The sequence below is a fragment of the Amphiura filiformis genome, chromosome 6, assembly GCF_039555335.1.
Source record: "Amphiura filiformis chromosome 6, Afil_fr2py, whole genome shotgun sequence".
Taxonomy (NCBI): domain Eukaryota; kingdom Metazoa; phylum Echinodermata; class Ophiuroidea; order Amphilepidida; family Amphiuridae; genus Amphiura; species Amphiura filiformis.
Window position 1 is genome coordinate 29,006,528 of NC_092633.1, and position 16,936 is coordinate 29,023,463.

At 36.3% G+C, this 16,936-nt stretch overlaps 2 protein-coding genes across 2 annotated transcripts in view; one reads left to right on the forward strand and one right to left on the reverse strand.

The window, feature by feature from the left end:
- Window positions 1-15,655, forward strand: LOC140155236 (zinc finger HIT domain-containing protein 1-like). The gene is made up of 5 exons (XM_072177991.1): window positions 1-169; window positions 8,453-8,632; window positions 10,182-10,356; window positions 11,047-11,127; window positions 12,623-15,655. Exons 1-5 carry the CDS (start codon window positions 127-129, stop codon window positions 12,642-12,644), a joined length of 501 nt encoding a protein of 166 aa, XP_072034092.1. The 5' UTR covers window positions 1-126; the 3' UTR covers window positions 12,645-15,655.
- LOC140155235 (pseudouridine-5'-phosphatase-like) overlaps window positions 13,147-16,936 on the reverse strand; it is a 15,423-nt gene continuing 11,633 nt past the window's right edge. Inside the window, exons 2-4 of the mRNA XM_072177990.1 lie at window positions 16,022-16,240; window positions 14,463-14,698; window positions 13,147-13,992 (exon numbers count right to left, since the gene is read on the reverse strand). Coding sequence (XP_072034091.1) covers window positions 13,816-13,992; window positions 14,463-14,698; window positions 16,022-16,240 — 632 coding nt within the window. The 3' untranslated portion in view covers window positions 13,147-13,815. The remainder of the gene's footprint in view (window positions 13,993-14,462; window positions 14,699-16,021; window positions 16,241-16,936) is intronic.

The following is a 16,936-nucleotide window of genomic DNA, read 5'->3' on the forward strand; positions in this document are numbered from 1 at the left end:
TTTGTGTGTGGAAACCCCGGTGGAAACATTCTTCTTTGCCGACAGTAATCGGGTGAGATTAGCAGGAAACAATGATCTGATGGATGAGGATCCAAAACTCTGAATTTTCCTATTTATTTGGCAATCATGAAGATGACGAAAGTATCTGATCATAATAAAAGGGAAACTGGTAAGCTTAAAATTTTTCATTTTCTGTGCATGCACACACAATCATGACAATGCAATGCATGCAATAAGCCCAATCGGCATTGGAAGTTTGCAATGCATTGTAGGACAGTTTTTGCAGTTTTAGGACACTTTGTCCTTTGACTTTTCAGAAAATTCAGAAATATTGGGTTTTTGTACGTACAAAATATAATCTAAAATGTTTTAGTTACAATATTTTTAAAACAAATTAAAAAAATATTAGTATTTTATAAATTAAAGGAGTGTTTCGTGATCCTAGCATTATCTTTTTATGACATTTTTCAGTACATAACCACGAAAAAAGCCTATTCCCAAAATGTCAGTTGATTCCGATTATGCGTTTGCGAGTTATGCATGATTATGTGTATTACACTGCTCCATAGACAATGCGTTGTAATTTCGTTCTGGTGCACCAGAACGAAATTCAAATTTCACGATATCTTTGCAAAACAGTGTCCGATTTACAATTTTTTGGCTCCAGCGAAGCTAAGGAGTCATCGTCATCAGAACCGTAGGGTTACACAATACAGTGTTGGTTTTTATGCTAAGGAATTTTTTGTGCTTGGCTTTAGGTTTTCAAATTGGTTTCTAAGTTTTGCTAAATTATTTTTTCATCGATTGCACTCCCGATAGAGTTGAAATTCAGTTGAGAAAATGTGATTTTTTGGTTAAAAAAGCCACCATAACGAGTTATTACTTGGTTCCCCAGTGTGCTAGAGATTATTTTGGTCTGTATAATTTAACCTTGCGTGACAATGGCGCAAACCAACGGAAGTTTAACATTAAAATGTCTTAAAGATTTTAGTACTCTCAGGTTCAGATTCAAAAGTTATTTTGACATTCTTAACTTTTCTTAACTATTTCTTTACAATTTAAATAAAGAAATAGTTAAGGAATATCAAAAAAATAGTCATGAAAATTGTCGAATCTTGAATAAATCGGAACAAAATGAATTTCCTAGTGGACTATTTTCCTTGCGCAAGTGCAAATTTTTGCTTTTTCGGTAACGCGGTTATCTCCCAATGATGTAATGCGTAATTATCCAATCAGTGCTGTCCTTAGAAATTAGCCCCAAAATGAACCAATCACAGACATCGTAATGAACAGTCTTTGGCAGTGGAACAAGTCAACAAACAACCCAGGCAACCAAGATGTCTGCCCCCACATGAATACACATGACAGATGTCGCCGGCGAAATTGCACTACGATAAGTCGTAAACATGGTTAAAACAAATGAAATTAAATATGTCAAAGGACAGATTGTTACTCTATTTGGTAAAAATATCCCAAAGAGAGATCGCAAGGTGTCTGGGAGACTAGGAGTAGGAGCAGTACTACCTCTACGATCGATGCAACTTTCAAAGTCGGAAACCACTCAGTCATCAGCCATCATCATGGCATATGCTCATGCACATGATGCACTCATGGACTACATAGCACTGGTACATCATGGGTACATGTACGTAAACCGGGACGTAAACATGGTAAAGTCATAGTATTACTACTAGCCACTGAGTGAATTCAATCACCAAACCAAACATCCTTTTTCAACTGGCTTTTCAAAAAAAAAAAAAAAATAGATAATTACGATGGCCCAAATATTTTCTCAAACATAAAAATAATGCCCAAAGACAAGTAATAATAATATAATATTGAATAAATTATGCCCACATAATACGCATAGCGTCTATCTGTCTGTCAGTTTACTCCAGAACTCTAGTTTCGAATTAGCCTCAAACATCATGACCCTGTTCCTTCCTCACTAGGGCCCTGAATGCCATACGTGCGTAAAAAACGGGCACCGTGAAGTCACGTCAGCGGTGATGACGTCAGTGTGAGTACCTCGGGCTAGTTTCAATTTGTACACGTTCTTCGCATTCCATGCTAGAGTGCTTTGCTATCGTTTTTCAGGCAGACAGCAGTGCAATTTTTGCAGTTTGCACTGGAGGTTCATTCTGTTAATGTTGAAATTTGGATGAAAGTTATTTCGATGAGTCAACTGCATCTTTTGAGCAAGATTTGCCTTATTTTGCCGAAGAGTGAAATGTAATTTTAGCAACATTTTTGATGCAATCGCCTGTTGTGATCGGCTGTGTTTACTTCTGAACTTCCATTATTACACGGTGTCATTCTTCAGCAAATCCGACTAGATTTTGAATGCAATGTAGAATGTGAAGCTATCGGTGAGCAAATTCTTATTTTTTCGGAGACTAGGGGTCGCGTGTTCCTCAAACTTGGTGGGTGGGTGCATCTTGACCCGAGACAGAACAAGTTTGTTTTGGCAAGTGGGTCAAGGTCACCCGAGGTCATTTGAGGTCAAATTAGTAAAATTGTCATGGCAAGCATTAGAAACTTGGTGGGTACAGTCAACATTTAGAGCCAAATTTTGGAAGGTCATTTCGGTCACCAGAGGTCATCTGAGGTCAAATTAGAAAAAACTGTCCTATGGGCATGAAACTTGGTAGGTACAGTCAACATTTAGAGCCAAATTTTCAGAAGGTCATTTTAGGGTCACCAGAGGTCACACGAGGTCAAATTAGTAAAACTGTAAAATTAGTAAAAACTGTCATATGGCCATGAAACTTGGTGGGTACAGTCAACATTTTAGAGCCAATTTTTGAAAGGTCATTTTGGGGTCAACAAGGGTCATCTAAAGTCAAATGAGTAAAAACGGTCGGACAGGCATGAAACTTGGTGGGTACAATCAACATTTAGAGCCAACTTTTTGAAAGGTCATTTTGAGGTCACCAGAGGTCATGTGAGGTCAAATTAGTAAAAACTGTCATTTGGGCTTATAAATAGGTGGATACAGCCAACATTTATAGCCAAAATTTTGGGAAGGTCATATCTGGGTCACCAGGGGTCATCTGAGGTCAATGTAGTAAAAACTCTTGGACAGGCATGAAACTTGGTGGGTAAGTCAACATTTAGAGCCAACTTTAGGGTCACCTGTGGTCATCCAGTGTCTGAGGTCAAATTAGTAAAACTGTCATATGGCCATGAAACTTGGTGGGTACAGTCAACATTTTAGAGCCAATTTTTGTAAGGTCATTTTGGGGTCAACAAGGGTCATCTAAAGTCAAATGAGTAAAAACGGTCGGACAGGCATGAAACTTGGTGGGTACAATCAACATTTAGAGCCAACTTTTTGAAAGGTCATTTTGAGGTCACCAGAGGTCATGTGAGGTCAAATTAGTAAAAACTGTCATATGGGCTTATAAATAGGTGGATACAGCCAACATTTATAGCCAAAATTTTGGGAAGGTCATATCTGGGTCACTAGGGGTCATCTGAGGTCAAATTAGTCAGAACTGTCTTATGGGCTTTAAACTTGGTGGGTACAGTCAACATTTGGAGTCAAATTTTTGGAAAGTCATTTTGGGGTCACCAGGGGTCATCTGAGGTCAAATTAGTAAAAACTGTCGGATGGGCATGAAACTTGTTAGGTATAGTCACTTTTTAGAGTCAAATTTTGGGAATGTCATTTCAGAGTCACCAGGGTCATCTGAGGTCAAATTAGTATTAACTGTCATGAAACTTGGTGGTACAGTCACCATTTCCACCCGTTTCGATCCATGTCGCTAATTCCCTAAATTGATTGATGTATCATTGTATGCTCTGCAAATGATATAGCTACCAACCTACCAGATGTACCTGTTGGGGGAATGTGATCTGTCACATACTCAAATGATTTCACTTGTTGCCCATGCGACTCCAAGAACAATTACTTTCACTGTCACCAAAAAGCGCAGAGCCACAGCGCCATTGGTGCTCTTGTTTCCTACCTGCACTGGTGCATGTAGCCCAAAATTTCTACATGCACAGCAAAAAGTGTGCATGCACCAAAATTAAAGCAAACATAAAATCACATTGAATCACGATCATTGTCAGTTAAGCTCGTAATAATATTCCCGGCTCCACTGTCAGTGTCATTTTTATGCCGATCACTTTCGCCGATTTCTTAGCCAAAACACTGGGCGCTGTGGCTTCATCTGTTCTAGAACTAGTCGCCGACGAGGTGCACAATTTCCAGAATGATGCTAGTGTTTTTGAGCTATTTCCTTTTTGCAGGACATTATTATGATTATTTTCCGTGCTTAAACAAATATTTCCCACGGTTTAAATTCCGGTTCTTTTTTCAATTAAATGAAAATGACAGCTTCGTCATGTGCGAGGGTATCGGGAATTGGTGGATGACGTCACATTACGCTAGCCCCTCTAAGGGAAGTCATAGTCTTGGACCAGACTGTATGTGGCTATCGCGAATGTTCGTTAGGATCGACGAGTATCAGACCGACGCAAACTGGCTGTGTAGAAGACTAGGGAAGTCAATGAAAAAAAGTGACAGTTCTCACGTGATAGGGGTATCGGGAATTGTCAATTGCGTCAGGATGTTGCGCTAAAAATAGATTGGGTTTTTCCAAATCGGACTGACTGCTTGTTTACTTTTGTATATTGGCCTTGTCATATCGCTAGCGCTAAAATCGTACATGTACATGCACGCGTGCAGGCAGGTAGTGAAAAGCTGCATGCACAAAGGGAATGTTACATGCACTGGTGCAGGTATGCAGGCGGTAAATCGAACACTGTTGCAAAACGAATTAATCTGCAAGAAATATTTTGTACATAAACATTATGTAGCCAGCTAGGTTTCCAGTGATATATAAAAATCTCAACTTTTTTTTTGAGAAAAGTGGGGGATGAGGCTGTGGATCACGAAATGCCCTTTAATTATTTGGTATTTTAATGATCAAAATTATGACAATAATAAGAAAATTAATAATAATTACGTCAATTTTCCCGATATGTCAGAGGTCAAAGTGTCCCAAAACTGCTCTCAAAAACCGGAAGTTAGAATGGCGATTGGGCTTATGCACAGTGTAATGTACCGGGTACCCATTACCAACTTCAAAGTATTGCGCCATATTGCCTTAGCTCCAAAGCTGCAGCAGTCACAGCACCCATATTTATCCAACAGTCAAATATGTTGCAAATCACTCATGAACTATCATGTTCATTCTTTTTCATGTTGAAATTATTGTTAAATTATTCAAAAAGCTAATAATTGCTAACTACAAATTTCGATTGTTTGAGGATTTGTTCTCAAGTTGTACATGTACTTTAGGTATGCCAGGCAAACCTTAACACATTTGTTTTTCAACCAAATTCGCCTAGAACACAAACAATACATATTTTACATAGAAATTTAAAAGAACAGGTAGGTCAAGGAAACCTACATAAATATGTTTTTATACTTTCACTTGACCCAAATATATGATTTTTTATGGTGATGAGACAATCGCACATGGAATTTTAGAGGGATTTTGATAGCAGTTCCATTTCAAAAAGCTGCTATCATAATGAGACTAAGATCTAAAAACACCCCCGAAATGCCATTTTGGGGAATTTTGCCAGCAGAATCTTTTTGATGAAAGTCAATCTTTGACAAGATGTAACTTTGCTACGGAAAGTGCTATGACAAAAAGGTTTTGTCTTTCTTTACTTAAGGGATATGAATGATGCAGTTTGATGGCAAATTTGAATTCACCTGGCATACCTATGTACTTGCTCACAGTTGTAGGAATTGAAGTGTGGCGATCCTGACTTTTTAGACCATCATGATAGTCCACATCATATGATCCTGAGACCACCCATCACCCATAAACCTAATCATGCTAATTAGGACTAAATTTATGGGGTAAAAGACCAATAAAAACAACTGTGAAAACAAGTAAAAATTGCTATTTTTCTAAAGATGTTGTGTCTTGAAAAACAATTAAAAAATTCGGAAAAGTACATAAGAAATGTACAATTTAATCGACATCACTTCCGTCACATAAAAAGTTGAGTGGAAATAATGCATAATATTCTATAAACTTTAAATTGCTGTTTATTGGAAATTTGGAAGAAAGAACTTCTCAGACACTATTTGACACCAAAACCAATCTTTTACTATATAAAGTGAAGTTTTGGTCAAAGTACTGTCAGAACATTAATACTATAATAGGCCATTTTTTTCAATTTTTACCAAACAGGAGTGCATGCCATGGGCAGGGTCCAACGATTGTGATGTCTATTTTCTTATGTATTTTGTTGTTTTTTACTCCATATTTTTGCCTTTATCTCAATTTCATATTTGCCGCCTTTGGGCTCCATGGACCAGATCATGTCACACATCTACATGTATTGCAAGCGTCGCAATCAGGAAAATTTGGATATTTTTAAGCAAGTTCCATACCGTTTTCCTAAGCCTTTTTAGAGGGTTTTATTTAAAAAGCACCCCATGAATGTGTGCCAAAAATTGCTTGCTTGACCCCAATGCCCCAATTTTACCCTCCCTCAGAACTCATAATGCATAGCCCCTGAGCTGGTATAGTGCCGTACTATTACTACCTATGACCAATGACCAATGAACCATCAACTTGATTAGAACACTCCCATAGACATGCAGGGAGCTCAACTGTGCACTGCTTGCACAGACATTTCTAAATTGATCTCATTCTTTTATTTTTCAATATTTTTCTGTAAAAATTGGGAAGTTATTGCCAATTATATTTTGTAACTATCTTGCAAATTACAGCAACATAACTTATTTCATTTTTTTTTTTTTTTTTTTCAAAATTGGTCCATCGCCATACAGTGCGCTTAATTGCCAGTGGCTGAGTTCAGCACTGCTCAAGAATGGCACAAAATATTCATGTCAATAATTTCAGGTGAAAAACGCGTGGCCTACTGAGCTGTAATTTGGCAGAGTTGCCAGTAATACCTCCATCATACCCTCTGTAAAAAGGTTAAAAAATTGAACAAGTAGATCTTGAGTTACAAATTAAATCACCAGCTTCCCTTTGGAATTTCCATACTCCTTTCGAATCATGCTAAGAAGACACCTTTCTGAACATAAATGTGAAGTTTACGTGCCCATTCGATTTTTCACCTGATTTCAACCCTAAACGTTTTCTTATATTTAGGCCTATACCATATACAACTTGCTGCTGGCTATACCTTGTTTAGAACTTTCAAAAGAAGTACCTGAATGTGCAACCATAACTGTTTCAAAATAGCCCTTGAAAGTCATGCAGGTAACTCCGAGGTCATGTATTGAATTGTTTTGAATGAGGAATACTACGGGAACCAGCACCTTTTGTTAGAAGTCACACATGAGCATGATGAGTGAAGTGGATAACCTCTATTGTTGTGAATGAGTCAATGACCTTCAATGACACTTACGATTTAATTTGCATACACCTACTAATTGGTCATATTAAACCCAATAACATTGAAATTTTTGGTTGTGAAAAAAAAAGTTTACCTGGACTTAGTGCAATTTTGATTTTGTGCCATATCGGCCATCTTGGATGACTTTTGGCAAAATGTTCTCTAAATGCATGATTTCAATGCCTCGGTTTGAAAAAATAATTTATGCCATTGACTAGTAAAGTGCCAATTCATAAGAAATCCCTTTGATACTTTCACAATATGCTTGTTTCATGTTTGCATATATATATATGTTAAAATAAAGAAATATATAAAGGTAAATATATGCTTATGCCAATTTTGCTCCCAATTGATATTTTTGGACCTTGTCATTTTATTTCGTTCAATGACCGGTCAGAATGGGAAACTTTGAAAATTCATAATTCGAAAAGTTTTTGACCGATTTGACCATTTAACCACCAAAATACTTCTATTGATGAGTTCTATCCAGAAAACAATATTTTGTAGCAATAGGGGCAACATGAAATTTTGATGGTTATCCCTACTATTACGCTGACTTTCCTATTCGATGAGGATGACAATTTCGACCTCCTCGTCTGTTTACAAACAGAGAGGTAAGACCATTCCGCTTGTCCAAACACTCAAGTATCAGAAGGATGGTCCACAATATTGCGTGATTCACGTAACATGAATAGGGATTAAAAAGCTGTCAAGTCGAACCATGTGCTTCTTTTGTCCAATTTGCCATCAAGATTTCGCATGGAAACAGTTCAGACCCAGAACACGATCATGTCAGAAATTAATATTTTGTTCTGGGACTGATTATTCGGACTAGATAGCTGGTACTGCGTACAGGTTTTACTTTCATGACTTCTACTTTTAAACATTATTAGTCCGAGGTTGCAGTTGCTCAGACTGATATTCTCTTGGGACTCAAGTCAAGATGATCATTTAAGATTACCCTAGTAGTACTAAAGATGATTTTTATGATTCTGCTATTTGCCAATTGATTATGTTCTTTGTATTTTTTTCACCTAATTAATTAATTTAGGTCGTGGTAGGGATGTCAATCAACGCCGCCGCATCTTGGACAGCTATACAAGGGCTAAGAGGTTGCGAACACAGCTTGAAGCTTTAGAGCAAGATAACTTCCAAGAAGATCCTCACTTAAATGTACCCCTTGGTGGCAATAAGAAATTACCACAATTTGATGTCACTGAAGCTAACACAGGTGGGATTATAGTACAATGTAGTAACATTAATCAAATTAATGTTGCTTTAAATACTGTTTAAGGGGGTACTGCACCCCTGCCCAATTTTGTGCCTATTTTTGCATGTTTCTCAAAAATTATAGCGCATAGGTGACAAGTAAGATATGTATATTATAGGGGCAAGGACTACAACTACTGCACTGAAAATTCGACAACTCAAAGCAAGTAGTTATCGATTTATTGATCAAATATTGGTTTTCCCTCATTTTTGACTGTAACTCCACAACTGTTGTCTGTGCTGAAATAAAAATTTCCAGTGCAGTAGTTGTAGTCCTTGCCCCTATAATATACATATCTTACTTGTCACCAATGCGCTATCATTTTTGAGAAAAATGCAAAAATAGGCACAAAATTGGGCAGGGTGTAGTACCCCCTTAAATGATTATTTATTTTCCAATATGACAGCAGACCCATTCCATGTCAACTCCAGGGATGTGCACCGCAGCACCTCTTCAATTTTTTTTTTTCTGTGTGGTGGTAGATATTGATGAGAAAGTAAAATCCGAAAATTTGAGCTTCATACTCCATTTCGTTTTCCCGTGGCATCAATTTGAAATTTAGGGGGTCAGCGTAAAAAATGTGTCGCAACGCGAAAGACGATGTTTGGAGGTCCATAAATGTATAAAGGGAACCATTTACAACTTTGAAAAGTATGTATCCTGGGGTACTTATTTGTGTAGAATTCAAACCTGGCATCAGAAAACTTGTAACTTATTTACTTTAAAAGATATTTATAGGGCCCTCAAAATGCAACTTCGTCCATCCAGGACCAACTTTGGGGGGTCAAAACTCCAAAAGTAAAAATAATTTTATTGTCCATTTTTTTGCCAGTCAGAGCCCTTTGGTAGGACATTACTCTTAACCAATATTGAGCCTATTAGAATATTTTTAGCTGAGATATTACCCATGATAAACCCCAATTGTACATTTTTTGTACATTTTGACCCCCCTGAAAACCAATGTCAGACATTTTGATCCACCATCAACTTCAGGTATGTTGAAAATATGTCAAACAACATTTCTGAGAGATATTGGCTTGGGGTCTCAATGGCTTCAACACATCAGTAAGGTTTGCATTCTCCATAGAGTTGTACATTATAAGTCATTATACATGCGAAATCAAAATATGTACAACTCTGGTTTTCAGAATGTCAAAATGTACAATTGGGGTTTTGCATGGGTAATATCTCAGCTAAAAGTATTCTAATAGGCTCAATATTGAATAAGAGTAATGTCCTACCAAAGGGCTCTGACCGGCAAGAAAATGGACAGTAAAATTATTTTTACTTTTGTCAGGGCAAGTGATTTTTTAGTTGGTGAAATTTTACTTTTTAAAGTTAAACTTTCTACTGGGCACTTTCTGTCACTTCCTGCATGTTGTGATGCCATCCCTAAACTTCAGATACCGGTATGTATAGTGAGTGCCAGTGGATGTATCTCAGGGACATGTATTTTGACTGTTGGAACTAAACATTGAAATCATTGCTTTTACCTGCTTATTTTTTTCAGGTCAACAAAAGAAGAAGAGGAAGACAAGAGGAGACCATTTCAAGCAACGTTTTCGCAAGACGTTTCACTTATTAGTGGAAGAAGAGCAACTGAGCGTGATCGAACCACCAAACTATCTTACTGCCTGTGTACCACCATCCAAATTTCCAGAGAGACGATTCTGTGCTATCTGTGGATATCCTTTTTATGCATACTGGAGTGGAGGTATTCAGCAGGTGTTACTACCTTCTATTATAATGGACTATTGAGTGTAGGGGCCATTCACATTACTGTAGTCTGTAGGCCTATCAGTATGGTATTTGGGGAGGGGTTCGACCCTCACAAGTAAGCAACAATTATAATTGGTTTGCTTCCGACCCCCTCAAATGAAACTCCAAACCCAGAAATGAAATTTGCCTTTGAATTTCTTTATTCTACAATTGTACGACTGTCGCCATTGACAATTTCAATCTCCAAACTATGAACCACACTGGTCTGTGTGTGTTTTCATCTTCAAGTGTGCATCCACATTTCTTGCCCAAACTTGCATGAATGTGAAGATTAACTATGCAATGAAAGTCATAATGAATATTTCCCCAGCTGCAAAAAAAATGTTGTGATTAATTCAATATGTAACAGCAACAATAGATACAGCTTGGATCCATATATTTGGGTAAGGGGTACTAACCAAGGGTACTAACTAATTAGGATATAGTAAATCTTTTTTATGCCATAAGAAATCCACTGTTGATGACAATTTTGTACAGTGAAATGTGATCCATGATTGTTGCTGTGTAAAAGGAGATGCTTTCAAACACAAGGCAAGGGGTATGGCAGCTCAGTTATCAATGTTTAATATTAAATTATCCTTAACTAGTGTGCTTACATTCCCATCTAACTACACCTGTGTATCATGTGGGGCAAGATACTGCTGTGTGAAATGCTTAGGAACACATCAAGATACCAGGTAAGATTGGAAATATTTATCTCTATTAAAATGAGTAAGTTGTCAGTTTGAAGTCTTTGTTTTTATAATAAAAGTATCTTTTTGTACTGTAAAATGAGGTTACAGGTCGATAATCTGAAGGGTCATTGGTCCAAAAACCCAATAACTAGGTTATAAACCCTAGTCTTTACCAAAACCCAAAACTTCACCTTAAACCCAACCTAATTCTAACCCTAAATATAACTTTCATCCTATAACTCTGAACCTAATCCTATACCTAAGACTAACCTAACTTTATCCCTAATCTCAAATGCCGTAAACCCTAACTTTAACCTTTTTCGGACTAATGACCCTTCTGACTAATTTGTTGTTCCCAAAAATGATTTCAATGTTAGAAGAAACGGTGAAGTATTAATTCAATTTTGCCGAGCAATTGATTTGAGATTCTAATCTTAGAATACATAGAAATTTGAGCATAAACAAAGAGTGTTGAAAGACAAAAGTTTTATCAAATCTGTATTATACAAGCTGTATTATACAAGCTGTATCAAAATGATTGGTACTCATCATTTTTCATTGATAATGGAGGAGTCTGACACACCAAATTTCAACATAAGATCTAAATAATGAGTAGATAAATTGTATAACAAGTTATAGACTATACATTCAAGACATTTCAAGACTATCCAATGTTGCATTAAGGGCTGGGGTATGAACGTTTGGACAGTATTTATTTTGGGACATTAGAGCACATCAGACATATCGAATTGCATTATGAATACAGAGAATGTCTTTCTGATATCAAATAATTTTGATTTTTGAAATTAGCAATTTAATACACATTTTATGGCAAATCATTAAAAATTGATATTTTGATATTTAACAGTACTGAAGTTAACTTACTAAATCTGATGATTTATAAAGAGTATGTAGGTGGGATGAAAAGCCGATGATCAATTGAAAATTTTGACCTTTCGTATTGAAGATATGGATTTTTTTTTTTTTTTTTCCAAAAAAAATAGATCTTTTTGGGAAAAAAATCCATATCTTCAATATGAAATGTCAAAATTTTCAATTGACCGTCGACTTTTCCTCCCACCACATACACTTTAAGAATATATCATTAGATTTATATAATTTACTTCGAGGACTGTTATATATCAAAAATTTGAAAAATATCAAATTTTTGTAATTTGTCATAAAATTTGTATTATATTGTGATTTTCAAAAAATGAAAATTATTTGATAGCAGAAAGACATGCTTCATATTCAGAATGCAATTCGATAGGTCTGAGGTGCTCTCATGTCCCACAAAAAATACTGTCGAAACGCATAATAAACGCTCATTCTAGATCCCTTAAGAAGAGGCAGGCTCTTCAATAAAGATCACAATTGAATGGGTACCAATCATTTTGATACAGCCTGTACAAGTCATGGAAAACATTTTGCTGATTAGCACTTGTTATTTTTGTTACTTGATTTAGTTGATTAAAGCATTATTTTAATTGTTTTGCAGGTGCTTGAAGTGGACTGTATAACAAACACCTTATCATAGGAAAAGACACAACAAGACTTTATGTTTGAATCTTTTGATACAAGCATCATAAAGGGAGAACCTTCTTCTCAGTTGAATAGGATTTACAATGACATTGACATATTTGTTAATGAGTGGCTTGGAAGTCTAATCGTCATGCTTGTTCCCCTATGTGGGGATTGTGCAGTTTCATCAAATACTTCAAATTTAATCATTTAAGAAAAGTTAGAAAACTTAACCACTTACAAAAATAACACTTTCCACACGTTTAACAGTATTGAAGATGTCCGTGTTGGAGTTGGTGCATCTTGTGAACAATTTCACTGGTTTATATTTATGTGGTTGCTGGTTGAGCTACAGGATTGTGGACTCTTCAAAGTACCAAAAGTTTTCCAATGTACTCTAAATTTGTAGTTTGCTGTTAAAGCCTCAAAAATATTTTTCTTAATTATGTTGTAATGCATTCCACAACTGAGGTATGAAATATGATGTAGTTGTTTTCTGTCTTTTAGTGGTACAGTAATATTTATTCTATAAACTCTATATTTGTGTCCAAATTGTGGGTGCTATTTACAAATATTTTAAATTTAATTTAGCCCAATAACATGAGTTATTATTCATTTTATTTCATGATAAAAATTAGTTTGACCATTTCCTTGCTATATGTTACTCATTTCATGATGTTTTATGCCATTATACATGTGTCTACCCCTTGTAAAGAAGCAAACAAGAAATAAGATAAATAGCGCCACCAGTGTTCAACTTTGTTTAAAAATAAATACAGTTCTATATGCCATCATCAAACAGCTGTGTGCAATAATATATGGGTCATATTTTGTTGAAGCCTGTGATATAGTTCATATTATGTAGTTGATCAGATTGGGCTATTCCATTTAAAATCCACACTATCCCTGTGGAAGATTTAGCCAAAGTCCTCCACAGAGGGAGTATGGGTGTTGAATAGAATAGACAATTGGGTAGCTTCCATTTGAAATAATCACTCCAGTTGTGGAAGATATACATTACATTTGACAAACATGCTCCCGCTGTGGAAGATATTTCCAAAATCTTCCACAGGGGTAGTGTGGATTTGAACTGGAATAGCCCATTGACCCTGGCAGTAAGTTCTGGAAACAAATTCCCTAAAACCATATTAGGATCTTCATGTCGTCTTATTATTCATACGGAGGTAAACCCCAGTGAGTTGGTTCAAAGTCCTGTAGCTTTGTAAGTATTTCATCAGCTTCAATGTCCTTTGGTAGAGTTATCCTTGGGTCAGGCACAAAAATACAATGCATCCCAGCTGCCTTGGCTGATGCTACGCCATTGATTGCATCTTCAAATACAAGAATCTGAGAAAAACAATTGTGTAAAATGGTGTGTAAATTATGTTTGCAATTGTCCTGAAATTACAGAAAGAAATGTTGTACAGTATGCTCAGTACAGAAAATGCTAGTTTTACTGGAATTAAATGAAAATATCCTGGCACTTGAGTAGTTCCATTCCAGACAAAATTTATAAGGGAAGAAAAGTTGCGAAGTCAATCCACCCCAGCATTACTTTATTGGGAAAAATGCATATCAAAATTTTTCTAATTTTAAATATCAAAATTAGTTAATGTTTTCCATAATTTTGGGCAAATTTTGGACTTCTCCCCCAAAAAACCTGGCAGTTTCCCAGGGGATATTACATATACCAAAATATAGTCTTGGAATGTCAATAAGAAATTTGTTACAAGTCGATATATACTGATAAAAGAAACTACCCTATTTCTTTACTTTGCTTCCAATATTGATAATGTTTAAAGAAGGCACAGAATTACATTTTGTGAAGACAAATTGTGATGTTGAAATCGCTTTGCAGCCACCAGGTAGGGATCTGGAGCAGGTTTTCCATGTTTCACCTCTGGGTCATCTCCAGCACATACTATGTGATGAAATAGACTGAATAACTCCTTGTGATTGGTTGTCTTCAACTCAAATGCTTTATTGCTGGATCCTGTTGCCACGGCAATTGGAATGTGATGATTATGAAGATGTCGTACGAATCTCTCTGCACCTTGGATGGTGAATTAAACAGTAGAAAAACAATTATTGTATCGGTGAGGATTCAAGAGAAATAAATAGTACAAGTCATATAATGCTGTTGTGGCTACCTGTAGTGTTCTTGGATGTGTAAAATCCCAGGGGAAACAATAAGTATACACCTGGAATGCCACTAATGGCCAAATACATGAGGCAATTTCAATTGCATGCTCCATTAATTATACTACAAATTTCAATTGAATGAATACAGCTTCCAACCGCTGTACGTGATCCAATCGTGATCATATTTTGTGTATTTCAAACTACAATGCGAATGCACAACCTTGGATACAATAATTAAAATATTAACCAATCATGAGTGAGTTAGCATGGTTGGAGTCACTTCCATGTAATACGGACATACAGTCACACACGTTGGCGCAGTGTACGCGAAAAGCTTGTCACTATGTCAGTAGTGAGTGGGTTATGTTCCTACTGATAGACATCAACAATACATTCGCCTGCACTACTTGTTCACATTACATTACAATAACATGGGATTGCAAGGTCATCATTTTCACCTTGCAAAGTCAAAAATACACAGTGCAATCCTGTTCCGAGGTGGTTTGATAATGCAAGCGCTTGCAAAGTGCTAAATGATCTGTATGGAATTGGAATATAATTGTATGGTTCAATCATGCATTGTCTATGCTTACAAGTACTGTTAAGGTGGTACTACACCCCTTGATAAATTTGTGACTATTTTTGCATTTTTCTCAAAAACTAATAAAACACTGGTAACAAAAGTTATGTATATTATAGGGGCAAGGAATCCAGTTACTACTCTGGGATTTCAGTGATTCAAGACAAGTAGTTATTGATTTATTGATCAAATATGTGACCATCCAGCACAACTGAGCCCGGATGTCGCCAGTGCCACTATTGAGATATGCTCCATTGAACGTAACAATAAACAATAGGAAACAAAGGATTTATTGACTGTTTTATTGATTTTTCACTACTTAAATGTCAAGTACTATAGACATGATATACATCATTTTAAAGCTAATTTCAAGCAGAATATTTTGGTTGAATATCTCAAAAATGATGATTGGCTAATTCAGGGCTCAGTTGTGCTGGATGGTCACATATTGGTTTTCCCTCATTTTTGACTGTAACCCCACAACTGTTGCCTTTGCTGAATTAAAATTTTCAGTGCAGTAGTTGTAGTCCTTGCCCTATAATATACATATCTTACTTGTCACCAATGTGCTATAATTTTTGAGAAAAATGCAAAAATAGGCACAAAATTGGGCAGGGGTGTAGTACCACCTTAAAACATCTCGATAATATTTACCTGGCATCAATGAAGCTGTGGGGTAGAGTTGCAAGAGTCTAGTTAGAGCAGCATCCAACCACTGTTGGGGTGTGCAGGGAAGCTTAAATTCATTCACTATGATTTCGGCATCTGTAGAAGTTTTCCCTCCCTGTAGTTTTGCATGTAAAGAAAGTGGAAATACATATCCATATTCTGCCAGCATTTCAGTATAAACCTGTTCATAGAACTGTTCTGTATCTGTTGAAGGAAATTTGGAAGTGTACTCTATTAATTTTGTGGTATATAATTTTGAAAGTAAGGGATGTGACAATAATTAATCATGGTCCTGAATCCTGAGACGTTATTCAGGAGACCATCTTGAGATTAGTAGCAGGATGTTTGTTCAGAATTAGGGGCCGGGCTGGGGGTGGGGCTGACTTTCATATGGGCAGGGGGCAAAATGATGAAAATAGTCGAAAGTCATTTTTAAAAACACTTGTCTATAGGTTTAGGAATGTTGGGTTTTGATATTGGTCTCAGATATGAAAATTCATAATGTCTACATCCCTGGCCAATATGTGGGAATCTAATTTGAGTACCACTGTATTTTTTGTAAGTTTTATTACAGTCTTAAGAAGACAAGACCCTCCTTAGAAGACAAGGGAAAGTGGGGATGTGTGACTGGGATCCTGAAAACTGATGACCCCCCAAAAATTACTAATATATTGCCTTCTTTTTGTTGTTTTCATATTAAATGCCTTAGAACCAATGTGTCACTTGACATATAGGCCTACTTGGTAATGTAAGTAATGCCTACACCTGAGACTAGTATTCAGGCCTAAACATTAATGAAATGACACTCATCTCATCATCTGATTTACAAGGTTAATGCTGTTTTGCAAAATGCTAATAAATAAGTCTGATCCTTTACTTTCGTTTATTAGTGTACGGTAT